The following is a 23,382-nucleotide window of genomic DNA, read 5'->3' as shown; positions in this document are numbered from 1 at the left end:
GGCTTGTTGTTTTGCAGAAATTATCTAAATCCTGTGTGAAAAATAAGAGAGGAATTGTTTTTTATACCAAGGAACTCGACTGGCGCCTCTTTCAATCTGATATAGTAAGAGAGTATGAGGGCCACTCTGAAAAAATCAACATCAAGAGATTACCAAAACAAATACGGTTTTTAAAATGTTACACTTTTAAAAAGTTAATGTCAAAATGAAGATTGGAGACCAGTAGACGCCTCTTAATCTTGAGACCTGGCAAACATGTAACAGCTAATAACATTTTAAATATTTGTCTGGTTAGTTCAAACAACAACTACAGAGTTCATTTCAATCAGGTGTCATGAACAGACACAAATATGCACACTCACATTGACTACCATTAATGACGTTGATTTATCAAAAGTAGAGTTGTCAAATAATGACTTTTAACCGATATCACGATATTGTCTAACTCCAAAAATCCAATACCGATATCAATTCTATACCGATATATGTGGTCGCAGACTTAACATACTATGGCTAATTGTTTTGTGATGCCCCTCTAGAGACTTTAATAATGATTAATGTTGAAGGAATCTGACCTTCTCGCCAGACCGCCGGAATCGCGCCAGCCGAACTGCTGGACCCACGCTGGCACAGCTCCAACGGCTTGGACAGGCAGGAAACCGAAAATCTGGCCAGAAGGCCAAACTCCTTAGTCTCAACCCTTTGTACTGACTCCACTTTGAAAGGTTTAAAGGAGGTTCACCGAGAACAAGTTGACAATTTATTCGGGTCGACAGCGATCAAACAGAAAGGCGAAACAGACACAGACTCAGGCGAGGAGCCAAACTCGTTCCAAGGTCACCATATCAGAAGTCAACAAAAGGTTCCCGGGTAAAGAGAGAACGACTGGTTCAACATTCAGTCTTTTTGAAGGCTCTCGTGGGGCGGGCCGTAGGCAGGAAGAAAGGTGTGTTTGGGATTATTATCTGTTTGTGGATTGGACAGGAGGATTCAGGAGGTACTGTTGTCTGGGCAACAAGGGTTGTGGATTTTGCCACCTCAGTGTCAAAGTGGCTCTTGAAGTCTTGTCAGTCGTGTTATCAGTTGGATATCGTGCGTTCTCCGGTGTTCCTTGTGTTGGGACAGAGCGTCCCGCCATTTGTTCTAGACTGTCCGGGAGAACACGTAAGTGACACGACCAAACACTGCTAAATGTATGCTAACTACACATACAATATGAAAATATCACATATAGGGAATTTATGATAGAAACGATGGCGAATTTTCATCTTGTTCTCGTGTCATCTACTACAACTGGCATCCATCTCGTTATGTTTGAGTCACCCAAGACATGTTTTCTGCGCGTCATCGTGACGTCATCGTCATGAATAAATTGTTCGTTGATCAAAACAACACTGCTCAAATCAAAACATGTTATTTGTGAAAACTACGACAAACCGATTCGTTTAAACTGGCAGGACTGGCTGTGAATGCTCATCTCTTAGTGCCATTGGCGACGCAAGAGGTCCAGTTCATTTGGTCTCATCAATGGCAGGCAACGTGTTAAGAAAAACACTTTTTTTTTTACAAGAATGTTGCAATAATATATTGTTGCTGTATTTATTTAAAAAAAAAAAAATTGCACACAAATATTCTCATAGTCTGTGAGGATGAAAAATGTTTTTTTTTTCATTCAGCAGTAGCTTATTTCTCTCTTTAATAGTACATTATTGTAGACTGATTTAATGTCCCATGAACCAATAATTGCTGTATCGCCATATTGTGAGATAATTGTTATCATAGGCCATCTCAGATAGCAAAATACAACTGGAGTGGACATTGGCTAGATGGACTGCAAACTTTGCCCAATTTCGTAAAAGGATCTGCCCCAGTGTCTTTTTATGTTCACAAAATATTTTAATTGGAACAAGCAACTCCACATTAAACACCCATTTTTAGACTGTAAACAACATATTGTATTTGTTAAGGTTCTGGGCAACATGGGTTCTAAGCGCGGAGACGGGAGGCAAACTGGCAGTGGTAACGAGTTTATTTACGATTAGAGCGAGTGGCAGATAGTTTCTGAGGAATCCGGTGGGCAGTTTGGTGATGGAACTGGTGAATGGGCAGGCAAGCGTTATGGCAGGCAAGCAGTACAGAATCTAGAGGGGAAAAAACTAAATTGAGCTCAGTATCAGGATTACAAGATTCTTTGTTGACTGAAAGCTGGAGTCACTGACGTGTGGAGTTGAGTTGTTGATCTGGCAATGATGTGAGGTCAAGGACCGGTTTAAGTAAGCTGTTGGCGATGATCACCGGCACCTGGTCCCAGGCTCACCCATCTGTCTAATCCTGCAATCAAGGCAGTGACACACATGCACAAACACGAGAAGGAGCGGTGCTCAGGGGCCTAACAGTATTCCACATTTACATTCAAAACATTCATACATTCAAAACATTTACAGCAATGCTGAGTAAATGCTTTCCCCCTCCATATGTTGCTCTGCAACAAATTTTGAATTACTTAACTTGGAGACATGGCAGATCACTTGAATACACCGGCCATTTTTATTAACGCTCTATTGATTAACTTGTTTAACAGTCAAGCAGTGACTTAAAAATTTGCCGTCCACCGAGATACTGTATCCTGACTCCTACGTGTGTCGCAGCGTGGATGTCCGCCTTCATGGTGCGTACTGTTGTGACCGTCAACCGTTTTAAATTTCAGATTTTGAGCGGGTCTGGTCTGCATAGTCCGCCCTGGAACAATGCTTACCCTATCATTTGGACTGTCAAATTGAGGATCCCGATTGCATCTGGTGCACTGATGTTCAGCAGGCGTGATTGCTATGTGAATCTGGCGAGCGAATGCCGGATTTGGCATACAGTCACCTGCTATCGGGATTGTATCGTAAATCGTACTGTGAGGTGCCCATAGGTTATTCCGTAGTACTTGCAAACATTGGTTTAGATAAAACCCATATCGTCTCACAATATCTATTTGTTGAAATAAAGGGTTTTCATCCAAGATGCTTGATGTTGAAATGGTCAAAATTCATTAGTGCATATCTTCTGTTTTCTTACAATGAATATGCTACGTTTTTTTTATTCTGCTCTTTCGGGGTATTTTCCACAGGGAAGGCAGCACCAGTATTCTCAACAACCTGCTGTCACGGATGGAGCAGTACGCTAACAATCTGGAGAATCTGGTAGAGGAGCGAACGCAAGCCTACCTGGAGGAGAAAAGGAAAGCGGAAAATCTTCTCTATCAAATTTTACCACAGTAAGAAAAATAAGAAAACGCTCACAAGCACATTTGTGTACTTGCCTTCAAAGTCTGGATTTAAACTCTAAACTAATTTAAATTATCTTGCTTCTTTGTGTTTCCTCTTTTAAAGTGACCCATATACGGTACAATTTCACTGTTGTGTAATGCTTATTTGCAACAACATAAAATGCATGTTTGGGATATTAATCAGGCAAGATAAATGTTTCATGTCCTTGGACCCATTTATTCAGAGTAGCATCAAACAGAAAATGTAAGAATGGGACTTTTGCAGAATAATCTTTATATACAGTAAATAAAAATAAAATCTGTAAAATATTTTTGTACATTTAGCACACATTTATAAAGAGCCCCGTGGGTACCAGGGTTAAAAAGATTATTTATCATAGGTATCCTGACCCACTGTTTAGTAATCTGTACCCACTGTTTATTAATCTGTACCATCAATATAGTAATCTGTGGGTCCAGTTTAGTAATTTAGTAATGTATAGATTACGAAACTGGATCCACAGATTACTAAATTGTTGGTAAAGATTACTCAACTGTGGGTACAGAACACTAAACTGTACCCACAGATTACTAATCTGTGGGTACAGTTTAGAAATCTATGGGTACATATTATTAAACTGTGGGTACAGATTAACCGTTTAGTATTCTGTACCTACAGTTTAGTAATATATTATGTACCCACAATTTAGTAATCTGCGCGTATAGTGGGTAATGTGTGGGTACAGTTTATTAATTATTAATGTACTGATTAATAAATTGTATCCACGGATTAATACGTTGTTTCCGGGTCATTGCTAAACTGTAGGTAAATATTACTAAAATGTGGGTACAGATTACTAAAATGTAGGTCCAGATTACTAAATTGTGGGAACAGATTACTGAACCTTTAGGAACAGAATACTAAACAGTACCCTCAGTTTAGTAATCTGTGGGTAAAGATTACTAAATGGTTTAGTATTCTGTACCCACTGTTTATTAATCTGTACCATAAATATAGTAATCTGTGGGTCCAGTTTAGTAATTGGTAATGTACAGAACACTAAACTGTACCCACAGATTACTAATCTGTGGGTACAGTTTAGAAATCTGTGGGTACATATTATTAAACTGTGGGTACAGATTACTAAACCGTTTAGTATTCTGTACCTACAGTTTAGTAATATATTATGTACCCACAATTTAGTAATCTGCGCGTATAGTGGGTAATGTGTGGGTACAGTTTATTAATTATTAATGTACTGATTAATAAATTGTATCCACGGATTAATACGTTGTTTCCGGGTCATTGCTAAACTGTAGGTAAATATTACTAAAATGTGGGTACAGATTACTAAAATGTAGGTCCAGATTACTAAATTGTGGGAACAGATTACTGAACCTTTAGGAACAGAATACTAAACAGTACCCTCAGTTTAGTAATCTGTGGGTAAAGATTACTAAATGGTTTAGTATTCTGTACCCACTGTTTATTAATCTGTACCATAAATATAGTAATCTGTGGGTCCAGTTTAGTAATTGGTAATGTACAGAACACTAAACTGTACCCACAGATTACTAATCTGTGGGTACAGTTTAGAAATCTGTGGGTACATATTATTAAACTGTGGGTACAGATTACTAAACCGTTTAGTATTCTGTACCTACAGTTTAGTAATATATTATGTACCCACAATTTAGTAATCTGCGCGTATAGTGGGTAATGTGTGGGTACAGTTTATTAAATATTAATGTACTGATATATAAATTGTATCCACAGATTAATACGTTGTTTCCGGGTCATTGCTAAACTGTAGGTAAATATTACTAAAATGTGGGTACAGATTACTAAAATGTAGGACCAGATTACTAAATTGTGGGAACAGATTACTAAACTGTATGTCCTGATTACTAAATTGTGGGAACAGATTACTGAACCTTTAGGAACAGAATACTAAACAGTACCCTCAGTTTAGTAATCTGTGGGTACAGATTACTAAATGGTTTAGTATTATGTACCTACAGTTTAGTAATCTGTACCCACAATTTAGTAATCTGTTGATTCCGAGTCATTGCGAAACTCTGGGTACATATTACTAAACTTTGGATACAGAATACTAAACTGTACCCACAGTTTAGTCATCTGTGTGTAAATATTACTAAAATGTGCGCAAAGATTACTAAACTGTGAGTCCAGATTACTAGAGTGTGGTTACATATTGCTAAACTGTGGGTACAGATTACTAAACAAAGGGTACAGATTACAATATTGTGGGTACAGATTATTCAACTGCACCTAAAGATTACTAAACTGTACTCACAGTTTAGCTTTGAATTTTTTTTTCTACAGTGGCACCAGTTTTTTCCCCCAAATTTGGCAATAAAAAATGTTGAATTTCTTCATTCTTCTAATTTTATAAAATCATGTTGTTGGCGCTTGTGTTTGACTGTTGGCAATTTAAAGGTTAGTCATCCTGCCATCAGATTACTTGTCAAATGTCAAGTGTGACTCAAGGTCAGTCAAGGTCAACATACTGTAAACAACTCCAGTATGAACTTAGAAAATGGTGTCAATCTTTCCAATCCTGTTCAACAGACATTTAATAAACTGCAGTAAATCCATGTATTAATTAAAGACCCGTTATCCTCTTCAACACCACATTTATAATTTTCCCTGTGGTGCAATCGTTCTGTAGATGAAAGGGAACAGAAAGGCCTGACAGGCAACCTACTAATGAAGGTGAAGAAAAGACGAGATAGTGGGCTTCGGAGCCTGGGAAACACATTGCTAGGAAATCCCATCTTTCTCAGAAATTCTGCCCATTTTCCATCTAAAAAATGCTCTTGTACAAAGGCACCCAGTCAGCAAGAGATGAGCCTGAGAGAAAGGACAGATATTACTCTCTCAACCATTTCTTTCACATTAGTGTCCTCCCCCACAGACTTTGGTTTTGTTTGAGAGAAAGACGAGCAAAATTTGCAAAGATAAACTGCCATTTAATTAAAGCGAGCAGCCATTCGGTTTTAAGAAGTCTAACAAAGACTTTTAGATTGACCGAAAAGAACTGCAATGGCTCTTGCTGATTTTTCATTGCTGACTATTTTATTGAAGCTTTGAACTCATCTCTCTCTCTCTGTTCGCAGTTCAGTAGCAGAACAACTAAAGCGAGGGGAGACGGTACAGGCGGAAGCTTTTGACAGCGTCACCATTTACTTTAGCGACATTGTGGGCTTCACATCCATGTCTGCAGAAAGTACGCCACTTCAGGTACTTATTTATCTGGTTTTCTTAAAAATCTACCACTGTAATTTATGGACGATATATAAAACGGTATGTATTCATAAATACGCCACACTGGAATTATTTTAAGCCGCAGGGGTATTCACACCTAAAGATTACTGTTGTCTAAGGCTGCAGCTATAGATTATTTAAGTCATCGATTAATCTATCCACTTGTTAGTTCATATAATCGAGTAATCGGATTAGGAGCATTTCATGCGTTGCAGAATAAATTTTAGGATATGTAAAACAAAGGCTTGCTAAGATTGCACTTTCAAAAGAGCATTAACTGCGAATACAAAATAAAAATCCTAAGTGCCTCTTCACACTATGCAGAATTGCTCTTTAATTTCACAAGCGCAATAAATGCATTTAAAATTAAAGTAACTGAGTTTAGCCTCAAACGGTATAAAAAAATAAATAAATGAGGATCTAAGTACAACAAAAGAACAATTGTCTAACTTGAATAGCAAAAATCCACTAGCTTTAATGCTATAAAATGCTAACATTTCTTTCAAAGCGCTTAACAAATAATTCAAACTCGTATTCCCACAAGAAAAACCTGCTAAATATACTTCTACACTAAATAATGAATGCATAAAAAAACATTAGCTCAATCAAAAACATACAGTAGGTTATGTTGGTCTAAACAGGGAGCAGCTGGATTCAGCCATGTTAGACGATTTATGGCATATTCACTGTTGCCACTAGCGCAACCAATACAACGTCACTGCCATTAAACAAATCCTCAAATTAGCTGATTTGATTTGAAGCTTTTTTCTAATCTAATTACTCGAGTAAATTGATTAATCTTTGCAGCACTACTACAACACTACTATTGATATTAATACTGAAACAAGTACTTGATACTCGATGCCATTTAGAGTTGTTCATTCAATATAGGGCTGCAACTAATGATTATTTCTACAATCGATTAATCGGAAAAGTAATTAAATTAACGGAGGCACACTGGATCTAACAACACACACGACTCAAAACAAACTAACTATTGTTTAAATATCATTGATTCAACAACTAAACCTGAGTGGAGCAGTGAACTCTTTCTCTCTTGCTGTATTCTCTGGTGCGTGGGCAGCCTCACATTACACACAAACAAGGACGAACCGGGACTGCTCATAGGTGCCGACAAAAATTGATAATCAAATTTGTTGGCAACTAATTTATTCATCGATTTAATCGATTAGTTCGGTGGTTCTAACTTTGCTAAAGTTACCGAACCCCAAAGGTATCACCGGTGCATTCACCGAACCCTTGGAATTTTATAATAAAGCCATTTTTTTACGAATTCAAAACCTAGCAAGCTACCATCTAAGTCAGGGGTGGGCAAACTATTCCACAAAGGGCCGCCTTGGGTTGGGGATTTTATTCCAACCCATCATGGGGACAGGCTTTCACCAATCTGGTGTCCTACAAGTGCAATCAGATTTTCACATTGGTAAATTAAATGAAACTCATTTCATTTCACATTGTTCTTTTTGTTTTCATGTCTACATTCTCATTTTATCACATTCTTGCATCGCATACTATTTTCATGACGTAAAATGACGCAAATGTTTTTTTTATTTTTATTTTTTTATTATCTACTTGGATCACGCTGTCTGTTATACTTCCTCATACCGAGTGCAAGTCAACCTTCCACCAAGCAAACTGATTTCTCCTCCTATTAGAGAGAGGGCTAGCAGTTAAAGGAAATGGAATAAAATCAGGGCAAAGGAGTCCAAAACCTGGTCTACAATGCCACTTGTCTAGATTTAGTGAGCATACAAAATAGGGGTCTGTATTTCTTAACCTTCACCGAAGGTTAAGAATCATTCGCTGCCATCCTCCCACTTCAAATGGATTGGACATCTAGGGTCATCAATCGCAGTCAATTAGTCAATAAGAAAAATGCAAATATCATCCCCTAATGCTATCAGGAGTTATGCAAAATCAAAATTTCCCCATTGTGCCAAATTTCTGGTGACCTGTGCTTGTGCAAAATTAAATAGATAACTGAGTGTCGATGCTTTCAGTCAACATTTCAGTCACGATACTTCGATACTTATGACAACCCTACTAAAGACATCTAGTTCACTGGCCTGTAAAAATCCATATATGAGCCACCGCACTGGATAAGCCGCAGGGTTCAAAGCATTGGAAAAAAGTAGCAGTTTATTGTCCCAAAATTACGATACTTTAACTTTCAAAGCACTGAAAACCTTTATTAATGTTTAATCATGTTCCATGTACCAATTTCAACTCCCTATCCCTAGTAAGACTTATACTTCTTAGAGTGAGTGTTCCCACACACTGACTTCAAATCAGAATAGTACAACTGCCAGGGTACTCTGACGCAGATTTGAGTCATCGTGCACCACAACCACTACCTCCGTTTCTAGAAAGAGTTTTCTTTTCAGGTAAACGCTGTAATGATCGCCAACCAGAAATGGAGGTTCAAACAGTAATTTTTGGACACGTTTAAGCACTCATCCTCACTTTAGTTCCTTATGTTGGTTGTATTTCTCTGGTGCACTGTAAAACACATACCTGTCAAGTTGTACAGTTTCGGCGTAATTTGTACAATTGAGCACTGATTTTTAGATGTGTACGCCGTACGTTCAAAATTTGTACGTTTTTCGTGCATTACGTTTTTTTTTCTCTGGTCGGACTTTGTCACCGCTTTGGCAACGAGACTAGTGCGTTACGTTGGTTGAATGACGCGAGAAAAGTCAGACACAGACACGGAGAGAGAAGAGTGTTTGTTGTGACACTGTGGCAAACGCGATGCTAGACTAAATGCCAGGTGACTCCAATATTTCCTGACTGTAGCCGACAGCCTACAATCTACACCTAGATATCACATGCGTATAGAACTACATGCGAAATGACAGACTCGGTGACGTTGGTAAACAGCCGCCATTTTAAAGCAGTAGACTTCTTAGAAAGGCTCTGTTGTAGTGAACCTTCTTAGCTAACCCAAGTAACTTTTTATCTAAAATACTCCTATATCGTCAAAATCTTGACTTGAATCTATCTTTAAATGATGAAACAGTTTTAAAACTTTCACATGGTAAATGGTGTTACACTTGTATGTCGAAAGTAGACGGAAGGGAACTAATGCAAAAACGGGAGCAATTTTAACAACTTTAACGACTGATTCGCAACATTAAATGACTCCGAAACATAGCAAAGGTTAGTGTTTGTTTGTATGTTTCTATGTATGTTTGACGAAAGCCGAGATTTTATTCTGCCAATTTGCCGAACACAATTTGCCCGCAACTATTGCTGATCACTTTTCAGAATTAGCCAAAGAAATGTTCCCTGACTCAAAGATTGCATCTGTAATTTAATTTTTATCAATTGATTGACCTTTTTAATTTATAAATGGACACACTAACGAACTACCTTCAAGTCAAATTGAATTGCGAGCTGAAGTGCCATGAAGTGCAGCCATCAAAAGACATGATAGAAATTGCCAAAAGTGCTGCATACAATAATAACAAGTCACTGTTAAATTTTAGTAACCATGATGTAGCTGAAGATATTGATTGTTCTTTGATTGCACCAGGTTATATGTTACAATATTACCAATAAATTCATATTATTTCTAAAATTGAGTTTTATTTTTGTTTCATATTGCACGCTATATACGTTGTAAGATTAGTCACCAATTTGTAAGGGCATATTCACTATTTGTAAGATTGCCAACGGCCTCGGGTTGACAGGTATGAAAACACACCTCCTTAAAATAGTTAAATTCTAAATTTATTATTAAAATTTTAAATTTTCAGTGTAAATCTATTAGAAATAAGTAAAATTATAGGCGAGTGCTTCAAGTAAATTTTACTCAGATTTCTTGAAATAAGAAAAAGAGCTAGCTGAACATAAGCTTAACAGACTCATTTTAAGCAATAAATTTGTATATTAAATAGAGCTCGACCGATATGGGAATGTTGATACAGATATCTAACAAAATTTACTGATATCCAAAGCCAATTTTGCCAAAGCTAATGCTAACGCGACTGCTAGGCTAATGCTGAGAGTTACATTTAGAGTTTAAGGATCATTCAGTAAACAACTTAAAAGGCTAAACCAACATTGCCTGTTCTCTCATGCAAGACAAAAACATTTCTTACAACATTTACAAAACAGGCAAGCCTGAAGCTTCCTGTAGCAGCCTGCCTTCACGCTGCTTCAGGGTCCTACCGGGGTCCTATTGTCAGTCAGCGACGGTCACAGTTGCCCACACAGATGCTTGATTAAAGATCTTTTTTTTATCGGCTTATTATGTTTTGTTAATCGGCCGATGGACGATGTTGGAAAAAAGTCCATGTGTCGGCCCGATATATCGGCCGTCCGATATATTGGTCGACCTCTAATATTTAATCTTAAAAAAAGCTTTTTTGTCAGAAGTGTTCAGAGCAGATAGTTACTTGAAAGAAAATTTTCTCTATATAGATGAAAAATTGCTAACTTTTAGATGTATGGACTTAATAAGAAAAGAATGACAGTATACACAGTGCATTGGAATGCTAGGGAGATAAAACCAATATCATCAATATTCACAAGCTGCTCTGTTCCTCGCCAGGTGGTCACATTGCTGAATGACCTGTATACCTGTTTTGACGCCATTATAGACAACTTTGATGTGTACAAGGTAAATCAAAGTCTCTTACTACGACTCAATACAAAAAACATGTAATTAACCATGTGTCCAATCAATCCCTGAGGTGGAGACCATTGGTGACGCGTATATGGTGGTGTCAGGGCTGCCGGTGCGAAACGGGAAACTTCATGCAAGAGAGATCGCCGGAATGTCACTGGCATTGTTAGAGCAAGTAAAAACGTTCAAGATTCGACATCGACCCAATGACCAACTGAGACTTAGGATAGGTATCCATACAGGTGAGACTAAACATACTGTATGTGTAGCTACTGTATATGTGTATTTTCAAAAAGCGAATGCAGTCCTACGCCGAGCATGATTGCAAAATTGGCTGTTGAATACAATGTTTTTTGTTTTTTTTTCTTTTCGTGTAACATATACCAGATGAACAATCTTTTAAGATGTCATTAGCAGTGTTGTTAATAACGGCATTACAGTATAACGGCGTTACTATCGCCGCTATTTTTGTCAATAGTGAGTAATTTAATTAATTTCTTTTCCCATCTTTCCACCGCCGTTACCATTACTGAGGATGTGAAGGCACGTGTTACTATAATATAGTTGAATGACGCTCGAGACACGGAGAAAGCAGAGCGGGAGGGGGGAGAAGGTCCCAAAAATGCTGAGAGAAATCTCTCGCTTGGAATTGTATGACCCAACCCTCCCCCACCTGTTTTTGCTCAGTGTCAGTGAATAAGCTGTGCTACAGGTGAAACACCTGACATTTTTCCCTCATCGAAGAAAACGAAATAGCTGGTATGGGAATACTTTGGCTACAGAAAAGTTACAGACTGGCGGGGTAGAGGAGGAGGGCCAACCGACATGTAAAACATGTTTGCGGAGGGTGGCTGCCGAGGAGGCAATACCTTCAGTATGATTTTGCATTTATACAAAAGGTTAGAAAACACTTTTATGAACGTTTCCCACCAACTCCAGCATGTTTAGTGTGTTTAGCGGTGGTAAAACATGTGTTTTTTTTTTCTCTCTGGCAACTGTCTGTATTGAGAAAGAAATTGTGTGTATAATGTAAACATTTTTCAAACATTTTTTATGGAAAAATATTCAATTATTTTTGTTGTGATGATAAAAATGTTGCGTTGTGGCAGTGGGTTTAGGCTTACTTAAAGAACTACATTTATTTTAATTTTATTTGGAGTATTTTGTTATTTTTAAAAATTTATTTTAACAAAACATTATACTTATATTTCAATTTGCTAATATGTTTTGAAAAATAAAAATCCTGACCAATGGAAAAGTTTTTGTTGTTTGTTTGTTTGTTTTTTAAACCCAAATATCCCAAAGTAAACCATTTTTGCATATTTGCAATACTGTGATACCATGAAACCATGATATTTTGGTTTAAAGTTATGTTACCGTCAGAATATCATACCCCACATGCCTAAATCTAATAATATATTTTATTTTAGGTCCAGTCTGTGCTGGTGTGGTTGGTTTGAAAATGCCCAGATACTGTTTGTTTGGAGATACTGTCAACACAGCATCCCGAATGGAGTCAAATGGAGAGGGTGAGTGTCAGGATCCTTTATTCTTTGTTTTCTCATAACTCCCAAGAGTGTCCACCTGTCTGACATTACAACATGTTACACAAATATCCTGCTGGTAACAATTTAGGACTATTACTTGGTTCTTTCAGCTTTTTACCCATTTGCTTTTTTCTCTAAAATGACTTCAATTAGTCAATTTTAGGGTTTGATTTAGTGTTTCCATTATGTAAATTGCCTGATGTGAAACATTTTTAAGAGTCCAAAGCCAATAGTGTAATATAAATATTAATGATTTTTTTTTTTTTTTTTTTGCACTATCTCAGAACGTCTAGGCATACTTAGAAATAATCAGGTGTCCCTTCAGGAAAAACTCCCACTTTGAGACCCATTTTTGAATGTAACCCATTATTTTCCACTAAAAAATACACATATTTTGATAGCTTGATAACTTCTTTATTCTGGAGAGTGTAGTGCAATAATCTTTTACAATCTAAATATTTTCACGAACAACAAGCCTTAGTCATCCCTCATTAATGATATGTTAAAAAAAAGACATAGAGTATAAGCTTTTTATACTGATGGTTCTATTCTTAACCTGCAATGACAGGAACTTATGTCAGGACAGGAACTCAAGTGTGATGGGATATCACTGAAGCAAGTCATAGGACGTATTGATTAACTGCTAAGTCGCTTCCTGTGTTCTGCCTCTACTGGTAAATAATTGATAGCACTCAGAGCGTTGGGCCCTTAGCCAGCGATAAACTGGTGCCTGAAGCCGCCGTCAAGATGCGTGTCTCAAATATCGCTCAGAATAATACAGACTCATGAGGCTTTCAGCTACTCGTGTCAGACAAGATCGAGCATGACCTCGCAATCTTTTCAGTTTCTACTAAAGCCTCGGACAGACAACAAGCGGACAATTGAGAATTGAGTTATTTGTGGAAAATGATTTTAATGTGTGTTTTACAGCTCTGAAGATCCATTTATCCTCAGCTACCAAAGAAGTTCTGGATGAGTTTGGCTACTTTGATCTCCAGCTACGAGGAGATGTTGAAATGAAAGTGAGCAGTTCATATACAAAAAGCGTGATTAGTATTCTAACCATTTTTTAAAATATATTTTTTAATTTGCATGCACGCATTTTTAACATACATAACTGCATCTATAAAGCAATAAAAATCTATGTGATCTGACAGACGGTTAGGCAAGTAAAAACATTTGAGATATTTACAGTACATGTCAAATATTTTGACATGTGGCGGATATTCAATATCGACATGTGAGTAGATGTTTATCCTAATTCATGATATAATGTTTCATAGTATAACACAGCAAACATTTTTGGAAAATATATGTTGCTATAAAGCAGTGCTTCTCAATTATATTATGTTACGCCCCCCCACAGGAAGACGTAAATATTTCGCGCCCCAACCTCCTCCCCCAACTCTCTCTTCCGCTTGATCCGGGATCGGGTCGCGGGGGCAGCAGCTTTAACAGGGAAGCCCAGACTTCCATCTCCCCAGCCACTTCAACCAGCTCCTCTGGTGGGATCCCAAGGTGTTCCCAGGCCAGCCGAGAGACATGCGTGTCCTGCGTAATCTCCGGGGCCTCCCGCCGGTGGGACATGCCCGGAGCACCTTTCCAGGGAGGCGTCCAGGAGTCATCCGAACCAGATGCCTCAGCCACCTCAGCTGGCTCCTCTCGACACAGAGGAGTAGCGGCTCGACGCCGAGTCCCTCCAGGATGACTGAGCTTCTGACCCTATCTCTAAGGAAGAGCCCGGACAGGCGGACACCCTGTGGAAGAAACCCATTTTGACCACTTGTATCCAGGATCATGTTCTTTCAGTTACGACCCACAGCTCGTGACCATAAGTGAGGGTTACAAATAGAGGTGTGCGAAATTTCCGATTCTTAGATTATTCGCGATTCGGCCGTGGAAGATTCGAGAACGATTCACAAACATCCAAATTCTGATTATTGAAATATGTCAAATAAAGCGGAAGTAAAACACACTCAGCACACCGCGCGGTCTTCGGGACGGAATGAGGAACGGAGCGAGAGTAGCTAAACATCATGCTTGTCATTACCCGGCCCCTCGGGTAATGCCAATGTTCAACTCACGGCTCTAGCTCAACTCATGCCGCGAGATAAAAAAACAAAAACATACCTGACTGCTGCAGAAAGTGGCTACAAAGTACATCCACATAATGTTAAGGTAGATATCATATTTATATAGGACTAGATGCAAAATATACTCGGTGGCGATAGCAGCACATGTAGAGAAAGCTAGATATGGGCGTTAGTAAACGGCCGCCATCTTAAAGCAGTAGACTTCCCTGCAAGGCTGTTGTAGTGAACCTTCCAAGCGAACCTAACTAACTTTTTATTTAAAATACTCCTAAATCGGTAAAATATTGACTTGAATCTGTCTTTAAAATAGTTTTAAAACTTTCACATGTCGAAAGTAGACAAAAGGGAAATTATGGAATAACAGGAGCAATTTTAACAACTTTAACGGTTGATTGACAACATTAAATTCATTGAATGTAGTTTAAAGCTGCTGATACAAAATGGGGATTTGAGTATATTATTTATTGTATTTAACTGTTAACTTGATACTGAAATAGTCGTTTATTTAACCCTGTGAGGCTTTTTTAATTAATTTATTTTTTTTACAGTTTTTGTAACTAATGTACAAAACATTAGCAGCTAATAGCGGGGGGGGGGGGGGGGGGGGCTTCAATAATCAATTTATAATCGATTCGTAGCCTCTGAATCGTAATCGTAATCGAATCTTTAGGTGTCCAAAGATTCCTACCTCTAGTAGCAACCTAGATCGACAGGTAAATCGAGAGCTTTGCTTTTTGGCTCAGCTCCTTCTTCACCAGTACAGACCGGTGCAAAGTCCGCATTACTGTAGACGCTGCACCGATCCGCCTGTCGATCTCCTGCTCCCTCCTACCCTCACTCGTGAACAAAACCCCAAGATACTTGAACTACTCCAATTGGGGCAGGATCTCATCCCCGACTCGGAGAAGGCACTCCACCCTTTTCCAACTGAGGACCATGGTCTCGGATTTGGAGGTTCTGATCTTTATCCCAACCGCTTCACACTCGACTTCGAACCGCTCCAGTGAGAGTTGGAGGTCACGGCTTGATGAAGCCAACAGCACAACATCATCTGCAAAAAGCAGAGATGCAAAGCTGAGGTCACCAAACTGGACCCCCTTAACGCTTCGGCTGGACCTAGGAATTCTGTCCATAAAAAACACGAATAGAATTGGTGACAAAGGGAGCTTTGGCGGAGTCCAGCCCTGACTGGGAACGAGCCCTTACCAATGGGCTCGGTACCCCGTACTCCCGGAGCACCCCCTGCAGGACTCCCCGAGGCACATGGTTGAACGCCTTCTCCAGAACCACAAAACACAAGTAGACTGGTTGGGCGAACTCCCATGCACCCTTGAGGACCCTGCCGAGGGTGTAGAGCTGGTCCACTGTTCCAAGGCCGGGACAAAAAACCCATTGCTCCTCCTGAATCCGAGATTCGACTTCCCAACGGACCCTCCTCTCCAGCACCCCTGAATAGACTTTACCGGGGAGACTGAGGCGTGTGGTCCCTCTATAATTGTACCACACCCTCCAGTCCCCCTTCTTAAAAAGGGTGACCACCACCCCGGTCTGCCAATCCAGAGGCACTGTCCCCGATGTCCACACGATGTTGTAGAGACATGTCAGCCACATCCAAATTGTAAAAATTCAAGTAGTCCCGGGTTACGACATACCTGACCTACGTGACTCTGGAGTCTTGAACGCTATTTTGTCTCCCGTCGTTTTTAAAAAAAAAAATCTATATATAAAATGTTGACTTTTGTTTCGTGATGCATGCTTTTATTTTGACGCAGGAAGCGCAGAGCAGGTAGTACTTTCGCACACGAGTAAGAGCTCACGTATACACAAAGAAAGCACGCGCACACACGAGTAAGAGTGCATTAGCGCCTATGAAGAAGTGGTTGAGGGACAAGTGGGAGAGAGAGGGGATAGTTTACAGCTGGAAGCCTGTGCGCACATTTGTTGCTTGTGAAGCATCCACAGAGGCAACACCTGTATACAACACCTTTAATACTGTTTATTGTGCGTTTTGAATTGTGGTCGAATGCTTGGGCCGAGTTTATGTGATTGTTGTATTGAGTTCATTTTGTGTACACTTATAGATTAGTTGACATTTTTTTTTATCCCAGACAATATTTATCAGTTGTTTTAATTACCTGACATGTTTCGGCGAACACTTCCGCCGTCATCAGAGAGTCACTGCTTTTGGTGTGACGTGTCTTTATCGGCTGATGGATGAAGGTGTGACTCACTTGTCAGATTGAGTGGCGAGTCATGCCCTCTGCTGACCATTCACTCCTACAGGACGCTGGTCCAGGTAGTAGAGAGCGTGTAAGCCCCCTCAGGCCCCGCTTGCAAACCACACGCAACTCTCCGCCAGATATAGGTCTATCCAAAGGACCAAAATACACCCAGAAAACAAATGTAACTCAATATATGAAAATTCCATGCAAATCATGCAATAAATCATACATCCGGGAGACAGGGAGGAGCTTTATTACAAGAAAAACAGAACACAAGTAGGAGTGTGAGAAGGAGACAACAATAAGACAAAGAAGGGCAATAGAACAAGCACAACAGGAACATCACAAGTCAGCCATCACCGATCACTGCAAAAGGGAAAACCACATTCTGGACTGGGAAAATGCCAGAGTCATCTGCACCGAAGAAAACAAACATCAGTGCTGGATCAGGGAGGGCATTAATTCAATTCAATTAAATTTTATTTGTATAGCCCTGGATCACAGCAACGTTGTCTCAAAGGGCTTTGCAGAGGCAATATGATACACAATCAGAAACAGCAAATGAAGCAACAAAGATGAATAAATAAAGTTCAAGTCCTGGGTATCCACCATCCTTAGACCCTCCAAGTCGGCAAGGAAAAAATCCAAAAACTCCAGAGTCTTTGGGGGAAAATGAGAGACCTTGGGGAGTACCACAGTCAGGAGAGATCCACTCCCAGGACGGATAGACAGGAAGCCCAGGACTGCTAATGGGAATTAGCAGGCGAAGTTACAGTCCGTAAAGATGCAGTGGAGTAAAGGAACAGGGAGAGGTCCATCTAGCCAGATGAGACGGGGGTAGCAATGAGGACGTCCATCCAGGCAGGGGTCTGGACAGTCAGGAGGCTGCAGCTGAAAAATAGCCCCTCCCCACAGGGGAGGGGGGAAAGGGGACACCGGGTGACTAGTGATGAAGAGACTAGACAACTAGATCTTAACATTGGAAAATAGAAATAAAGTAAGATAAGTGGTAGGTAGAGTGAGAAAAAGGAAATAGAACTCAGTGGCTGTACTTTCCCCAGCTTTATAGCTTCTAGTGCAGCTTAGACTAAACTTTGAGTCTACTCCGACTTCAACTAGCCTGACCATAAGCTTTGTTGAATAAGAACGTTTTTAATCTAATCTTAAATGTGCAGACTGTCTTGGCTTCTTTAATATTAGCTGGAAGCTGATTCCATAAAACAGGGGCTTGGTGGCTAAAGGCTCTAGCTCCAACAGTACTTTTAGAAACCCTGGGAACTACAAGTAGACCTGCATTCTGACCTGCATTAAGATCCGCAAGCAGGGCCAGAGGGCCATCAACAGGGACCAGGGAGCTTCCACGCTCTCTACTACCTTGACCAGCATCCGGGAAGAGTGAATGGTCAGCAGAGGGTCAGATCTTCATCCATCAGCTGATAAAAACGCGTCACACCAACACCAGTGACACTCTAATGAAGGCGGAAGTGTTTACCGAAACATGTCTGGTAATTAAAACAACCTATAATTATTGTCTGGGATAAAAGAAAAATTCAACTTATTCATGTGATTGTTTTTGATGATGTGCGGACGCTAACTGATACATGCTAATCGTTTGTGTGGATTGTTATTGCCATATCAGCAACTAGCTCTATACGCGAATTTGAATTGCTGTTAGTGAAGATGAAACTGATTTAATTTCATTTTTATTTTAGTTTCGTTCTGCAGGTGTTGATGTCACGAGCAGTTGAATAAAGTCAGCAAATCACTTCGTCATTTCGGAGCTTAGCTCGCTGTCTAGCTAGAACTTAGCTCCAACGTTTTGGCAAGGGCAGTACAATGACGTATAATACACGTTTCTGGATAGTTATTTTGAGATTTAGGAGTATTTAAATAATTAATTCCGACTTACGTGGAACGTCAGTTACGTTCCTAGCGTAAGAATGGAACTCGTCCGTAACCCGGGGTCTAACTGTACACTCAAGGTACATTTTTTGACCATTTTAATAAAAAATAATAAATAATGATAATTTCAAATTGATTTGAAGACAACATGACAAACAATTTGACCGAAGGAAAAAAAAAAATTAATAGAAGAAAAACGACAGTGTCATTGGACAGAGGGACAGTTTTTATTTTTGCTGCAGGCAGTATCAGCTCCTTGGCTATGGTGTGGTGTTATTTTGCACTGAGCAACATGGTATGCCACCTTATATGATGCTAACAGTACTCGCTGGTTTACTGATGTAACACTGACAAAGCAGGACGGTTGTTGGCAATAATCGGCATGTTTTCGCTGAAAAAAATTAAGCGGCTTATCAATGTGATTAGGGTCTAATGTCTTTAATTGACTTCTTAATTGATTTGGCTTCCTGCTGTCTGCTGAAAACATTTTTAGACACAGTAAACAGACTGGTCTTATAAGCCAAACGCAACATACTCTTCGTCATATTTCCTCGTCATGGCACTTCAGATCTTCAGTGTTCTGTGCTGTGTGCTCTTGTTCGGTTCAAAAATACTGCGCACACTCTGACAATGAGAGCGCCACTGCCACCCACTGAGTGGCTGTGCAATTACTCTTTATTTTTGTATGGCAAAATGTATGTTCCCCGAGGTTGCATGTGCCATCCCCAGTATCGCCTTGAGATTTTATTTGAGAAGTACTGCTATAAGGAGTGAAATGTAAACTCTGTGGTCACCTATAACTCTTTCACTCCCTTTGACGGCGATAAGACATCCAATTCAATTTGACAGGGCAAATGGATTGGCTGACTATCAGCCAATGAGTTAAAGAAAGGAAAGCGAGGATATATAATCATAATTTTTACTCTTCCTCATCCTTTGTTCCTGTACATTAACATATTGATTTGTGGTTTCCAGGGCAAAGGTAAAATGAGAACCTATTGGCTACTCGGGGAGAAGTCTGATGTGTATGTCATCTGAGAGGTGGAGACGACATCAGAAGATCCGGTGGCCGAGCCACTTCTTTATTTGTTCTAGAATAAGTCTTTTGTGTGAGATTTCCATGCAGAGGAACATAAATCATAAACCAAAAACAGAGGAAATTCCAGGTATTTTTACGACCTGAATGCTGCAAATACAAAACAAAGTGTTTTTTGTATGAAGAAATTTTCTGTCCGCAGAGTACTTTTCACGGAAAATAACCTTTTTTTTGTGCTTTCTATATTACGATTTGTATAACGTGTTTTGAAGTCAATGATGTATTAATATTTCCTTGGAAAATCCTTTGGAGTGTTTGTGAACACTGCTGGCAGGCTTCGATTGTGTTCTACAGTAAAATGCAAGATGTGTACATATGTATATCCAAGATACTGTAAGATATTTTGTTCAATAAACTCATTAAAATATCCTTGGTTGAAATGTTATTCAGAAAAAAATAGTATAAGAATTTAAAATCCAGATTGTCTTCTGTAGGAGGATTTTTTTTCCTAATCAATTTGCTTCCCATTTCAGTGTATTTAATTTTGGACAGTTAAGAGGAAGTGAGGAGAAAGAGCGAGTTGTCAGCAAGCATCTGTGTTGTCATGACATCATTGCTCATTAGACGCTCATTATCTGCTGTGGCACTTGGACTCGGAATATATGTGTGTGCCCCTCGCGCTCTGCTGGAGACCATCTTTTCCTACTGCGTGAGTGTAATTACCGCCCACTTCCTCCTGGTAAACGGTTTCTGTCAGAGGCAGAGCATCAGAGTGAATCTCTCTGCTGAACCATGTGTTTTCCTGTTAAATTCACACAAGTGGCTGGTCTGTGAATGATCTTGATGTTTTCAACTTGCTGAACATCCTGTCCATATGGCATTCTCACCAATGACGAGAATATCTTGATTCGCTAGACTTTGGATGCCAGTGATAGCGACAGATGGCATATCTATTTTAGCTGTGGTGTGTCAACCTACTGTGTCATGGTATCACTACCTACACAGGACACAAATTATAAGCAATACAATTTATACAGCAAAAATATTACCGTAATCTTACTTTTTCCCCTCATTTTGAATTCTGTGGCTTTTAGTCCAGTGCGGCTTATTTGTTGATTTATTTGGGTTAATAGGACACACAAAGATTGCAATAAGACCGTCATAATTATGGCATGACATTATCAAGGGCATTAATGAATATTTATGACAGATGTAATTAAGTGTCATCTGGCAAATTATGTCACTAACTCCAGTTATGTCCAGCTCAGATCTTTAACATCCATTCAAAAAGGAGCTCATTTGCCGGATGACACAAAATCTATCATAAACATTCATTAAGGATCATGGCAGTGTCATATCATAATTATGATGGTCTTATGACAGTCTAGCAATTAATGAAACAACTAGAACTGTAACTGAAGAAATAATTAGCACAGAGCATAGACTTCATAATGATATTGACAGGTCAGATTGGACCTTCACTGCTCCACGCCTTCAAGTAGGGGGCCATCCCACAATCCGCTTCAGTTATTTGCAGTCGGTTGCATGCAGCGTTCGAACACTGGATTTTTTTGAAGGTTGTACTGCATACAAACAGGAAGGAATGTCTCAGGAGTGATTTGTTCGAGGATTCAAGGTAATTATCATATTTTTCGTTTTTTCACAAAAAAAAATTCAACGTAAAAAGCTCCTTGTTGTAAGGCTGCCACCACATTGTCTAAGAGACTAGCATAATTCTTCGACATATTTACGTAAAATAAATGCTAACTGCACGTTTTGTTTTGCTTTTAACCAAGAATCGAGACTGTTTTACGTCCATATCTATCAAGAACTCAAGGATTTAAGCATTTATTCACAAGAATTTCCAACGTAAAAAGCTCTTTGTTGTAAGGCTGCCACCACATTGTCTAAGAGACTAGCATCATTCATCGATATAGTTACGTAAAATAAATGCTAACTACAGGTTTTTCTGCTTTAACCAAGAATCGAGACGGTTTTACATTCGGAAAAGCTCTGTTTACATATGGCGGCTGCCGCATTGATTGACAGACTAACATCGTACTATGACATATTTACGTAAAATAATGCTAACTGCACATTTTTTTTGCTGTTAACCAAGAATCGAGACTATTTTATGTTCATATCTATAAAGAATTCAGGGACTTAAGCATTTATTCACAAGAATTTTCACCGGAAAAGGCGGCCGCCACATTGACTGAAAGACTGGCATCGTACTTCGACATATTTACATAAAATAAATGCTAACTGCAGGTTTTTTGCTTTCAACAAAGAATCAAGACTATTTTACATCCATATCTATAAAGAATTCAGGGATTTAAGCATTTATTCACAAGAATTTTCACCAGAAAAGCTCTGTTTACATATGGCGGCCGCCACATTGACTGACAGACTAACATCGTACTATGACATATTTACGTAAAATAAATGCTAACTGCACATTTTTTGCTGTTAACCAAGAATCAAGACTGTTTTACGTTCATATTTTTAAAGAATTCAGGGACTTAAGCATTTATTCACAAGAATTTTCACCGGAAAAGCTCCGTTTACATGGCGGCCGCCACATTGACTGAGAGACTGGCATCATACTTCGACATATTTACATAAAATAAATGCTAACTGCAGGTTTTTTGCTTTTAACAAAGAATCGAGACTATTTTACATCCATATCTATAAAGAATTCAGGGATTTAAGCATTTATTCACAAGAATTTTCACCGGAAAAGCTCTGTTTACATATGGCGGCCGCCACATTGACTGATAGACTAACATCGTACTATGACATATTTCCATAAAATGCTAACTGCACATTTTTTTGCTGTTAACCAAGAATCGAGACTGTTTTACGTTCATATTTATAAAGAATTTAGGGACTTAAGCATTTATTCACAAGAATTTTCACCGGAAAAGCTCCGTTTACATGGTGGTCACCACATTGACTGAGAGACTGGCATCGTACTTCGACATATTTACATAAAATAAATGCTAACTGCAGGTTTTTTGCTTTTAACGAAGAATCGAGACTATTTTACATCCATATCTATAAAGAATTCAGGGATTTAAGCATTTATTCACAAGAATTTTCACCAGAAAAGCTCTGTTTACATATGGCGGCCGCCACATTGACTGACAGACTAACATCGTACTATGACATATTTACGTAAAATAAATGCTAACTGCACATTTTTTTTGCTGTTAACCAAGAATCAAGACTGTTTTACGTTCATATTTTTAAAGAATTCAGGGACTTAAGCATTTATTCACAAGAATTTTCACCGGAAAAGCTCAGTTTACATGGCAGTCGCCACATTGACTGAGAGACTGGCATCGTACTTCGACATATTTACATAAAATAAATGCTAACTGCAGATT

The 23,382-nt window shown here is 39.0% G+C and overlaps 1 protein-coding gene across 2 annotated transcripts in view; it reads left to right on the top strand.

The window, feature by feature from the left end:
- The window catches only part of npr2 (natriuretic peptide receptor 2), a 160,688-nt gene extending 140,294 nt beyond the window's left edge, over nucleotides 1–20,394 (top strand). The window contains exons 16-23 of one of the 2 annotated variants that reach the window (XR_009061042.1): nucleotides 3,116–3,262; nucleotides 6,395–6,518; nucleotides 11,119–11,187; nucleotides 11,261–11,435; nucleotides 12,624–12,722; nucleotides 13,671–13,762; nucleotides 14,107–14,594; nucleotides 19,933–20,394. Coding sequence is in view for 1 of the 2 variants with exons in the window: in XM_057818207.1 (XP_057674190.1) it covers nucleotides 3,116–3,262; nucleotides 6,395–6,518; nucleotides 11,119–11,187; nucleotides 11,261–11,435; nucleotides 12,624–12,722; nucleotides 13,671–13,762; nucleotides 19,933–19,995 (769 nt within the window). In the remaining variant the exon portion in view is untranslated. The remainder of the gene's footprint in view (nucleotides 1–3,115; nucleotides 3,263–6,394; nucleotides 6,519–11,118; nucleotides 11,188–11,260; nucleotides 11,436–12,623; nucleotides 12,723–13,670; nucleotides 13,763–14,106; nucleotides 14,595–19,932) is intronic. The other variant, XM_057818207.1, reaches the window with a different exon arrangement.
- The last annotated feature ends 2,988 nt before the right edge of the window (nucleotides 20,395–23,382 follow it).

Source organism: Corythoichthys intestinalis, chromosome 17 (assembly GCF_030265065.1).
Source record: "Corythoichthys intestinalis isolate RoL2023-P3 chromosome 17, ASM3026506v1, whole genome shotgun sequence".
Taxonomy (NCBI): domain Eukaryota; kingdom Metazoa; phylum Chordata; class Actinopteri; order Syngnathiformes; family Syngnathidae; genus Corythoichthys; species Corythoichthys intestinalis.
Note: the sequence above shows the minus strand (reverse complement) of the source record. Positions and strands in the feature narration are given on the sequence as shown.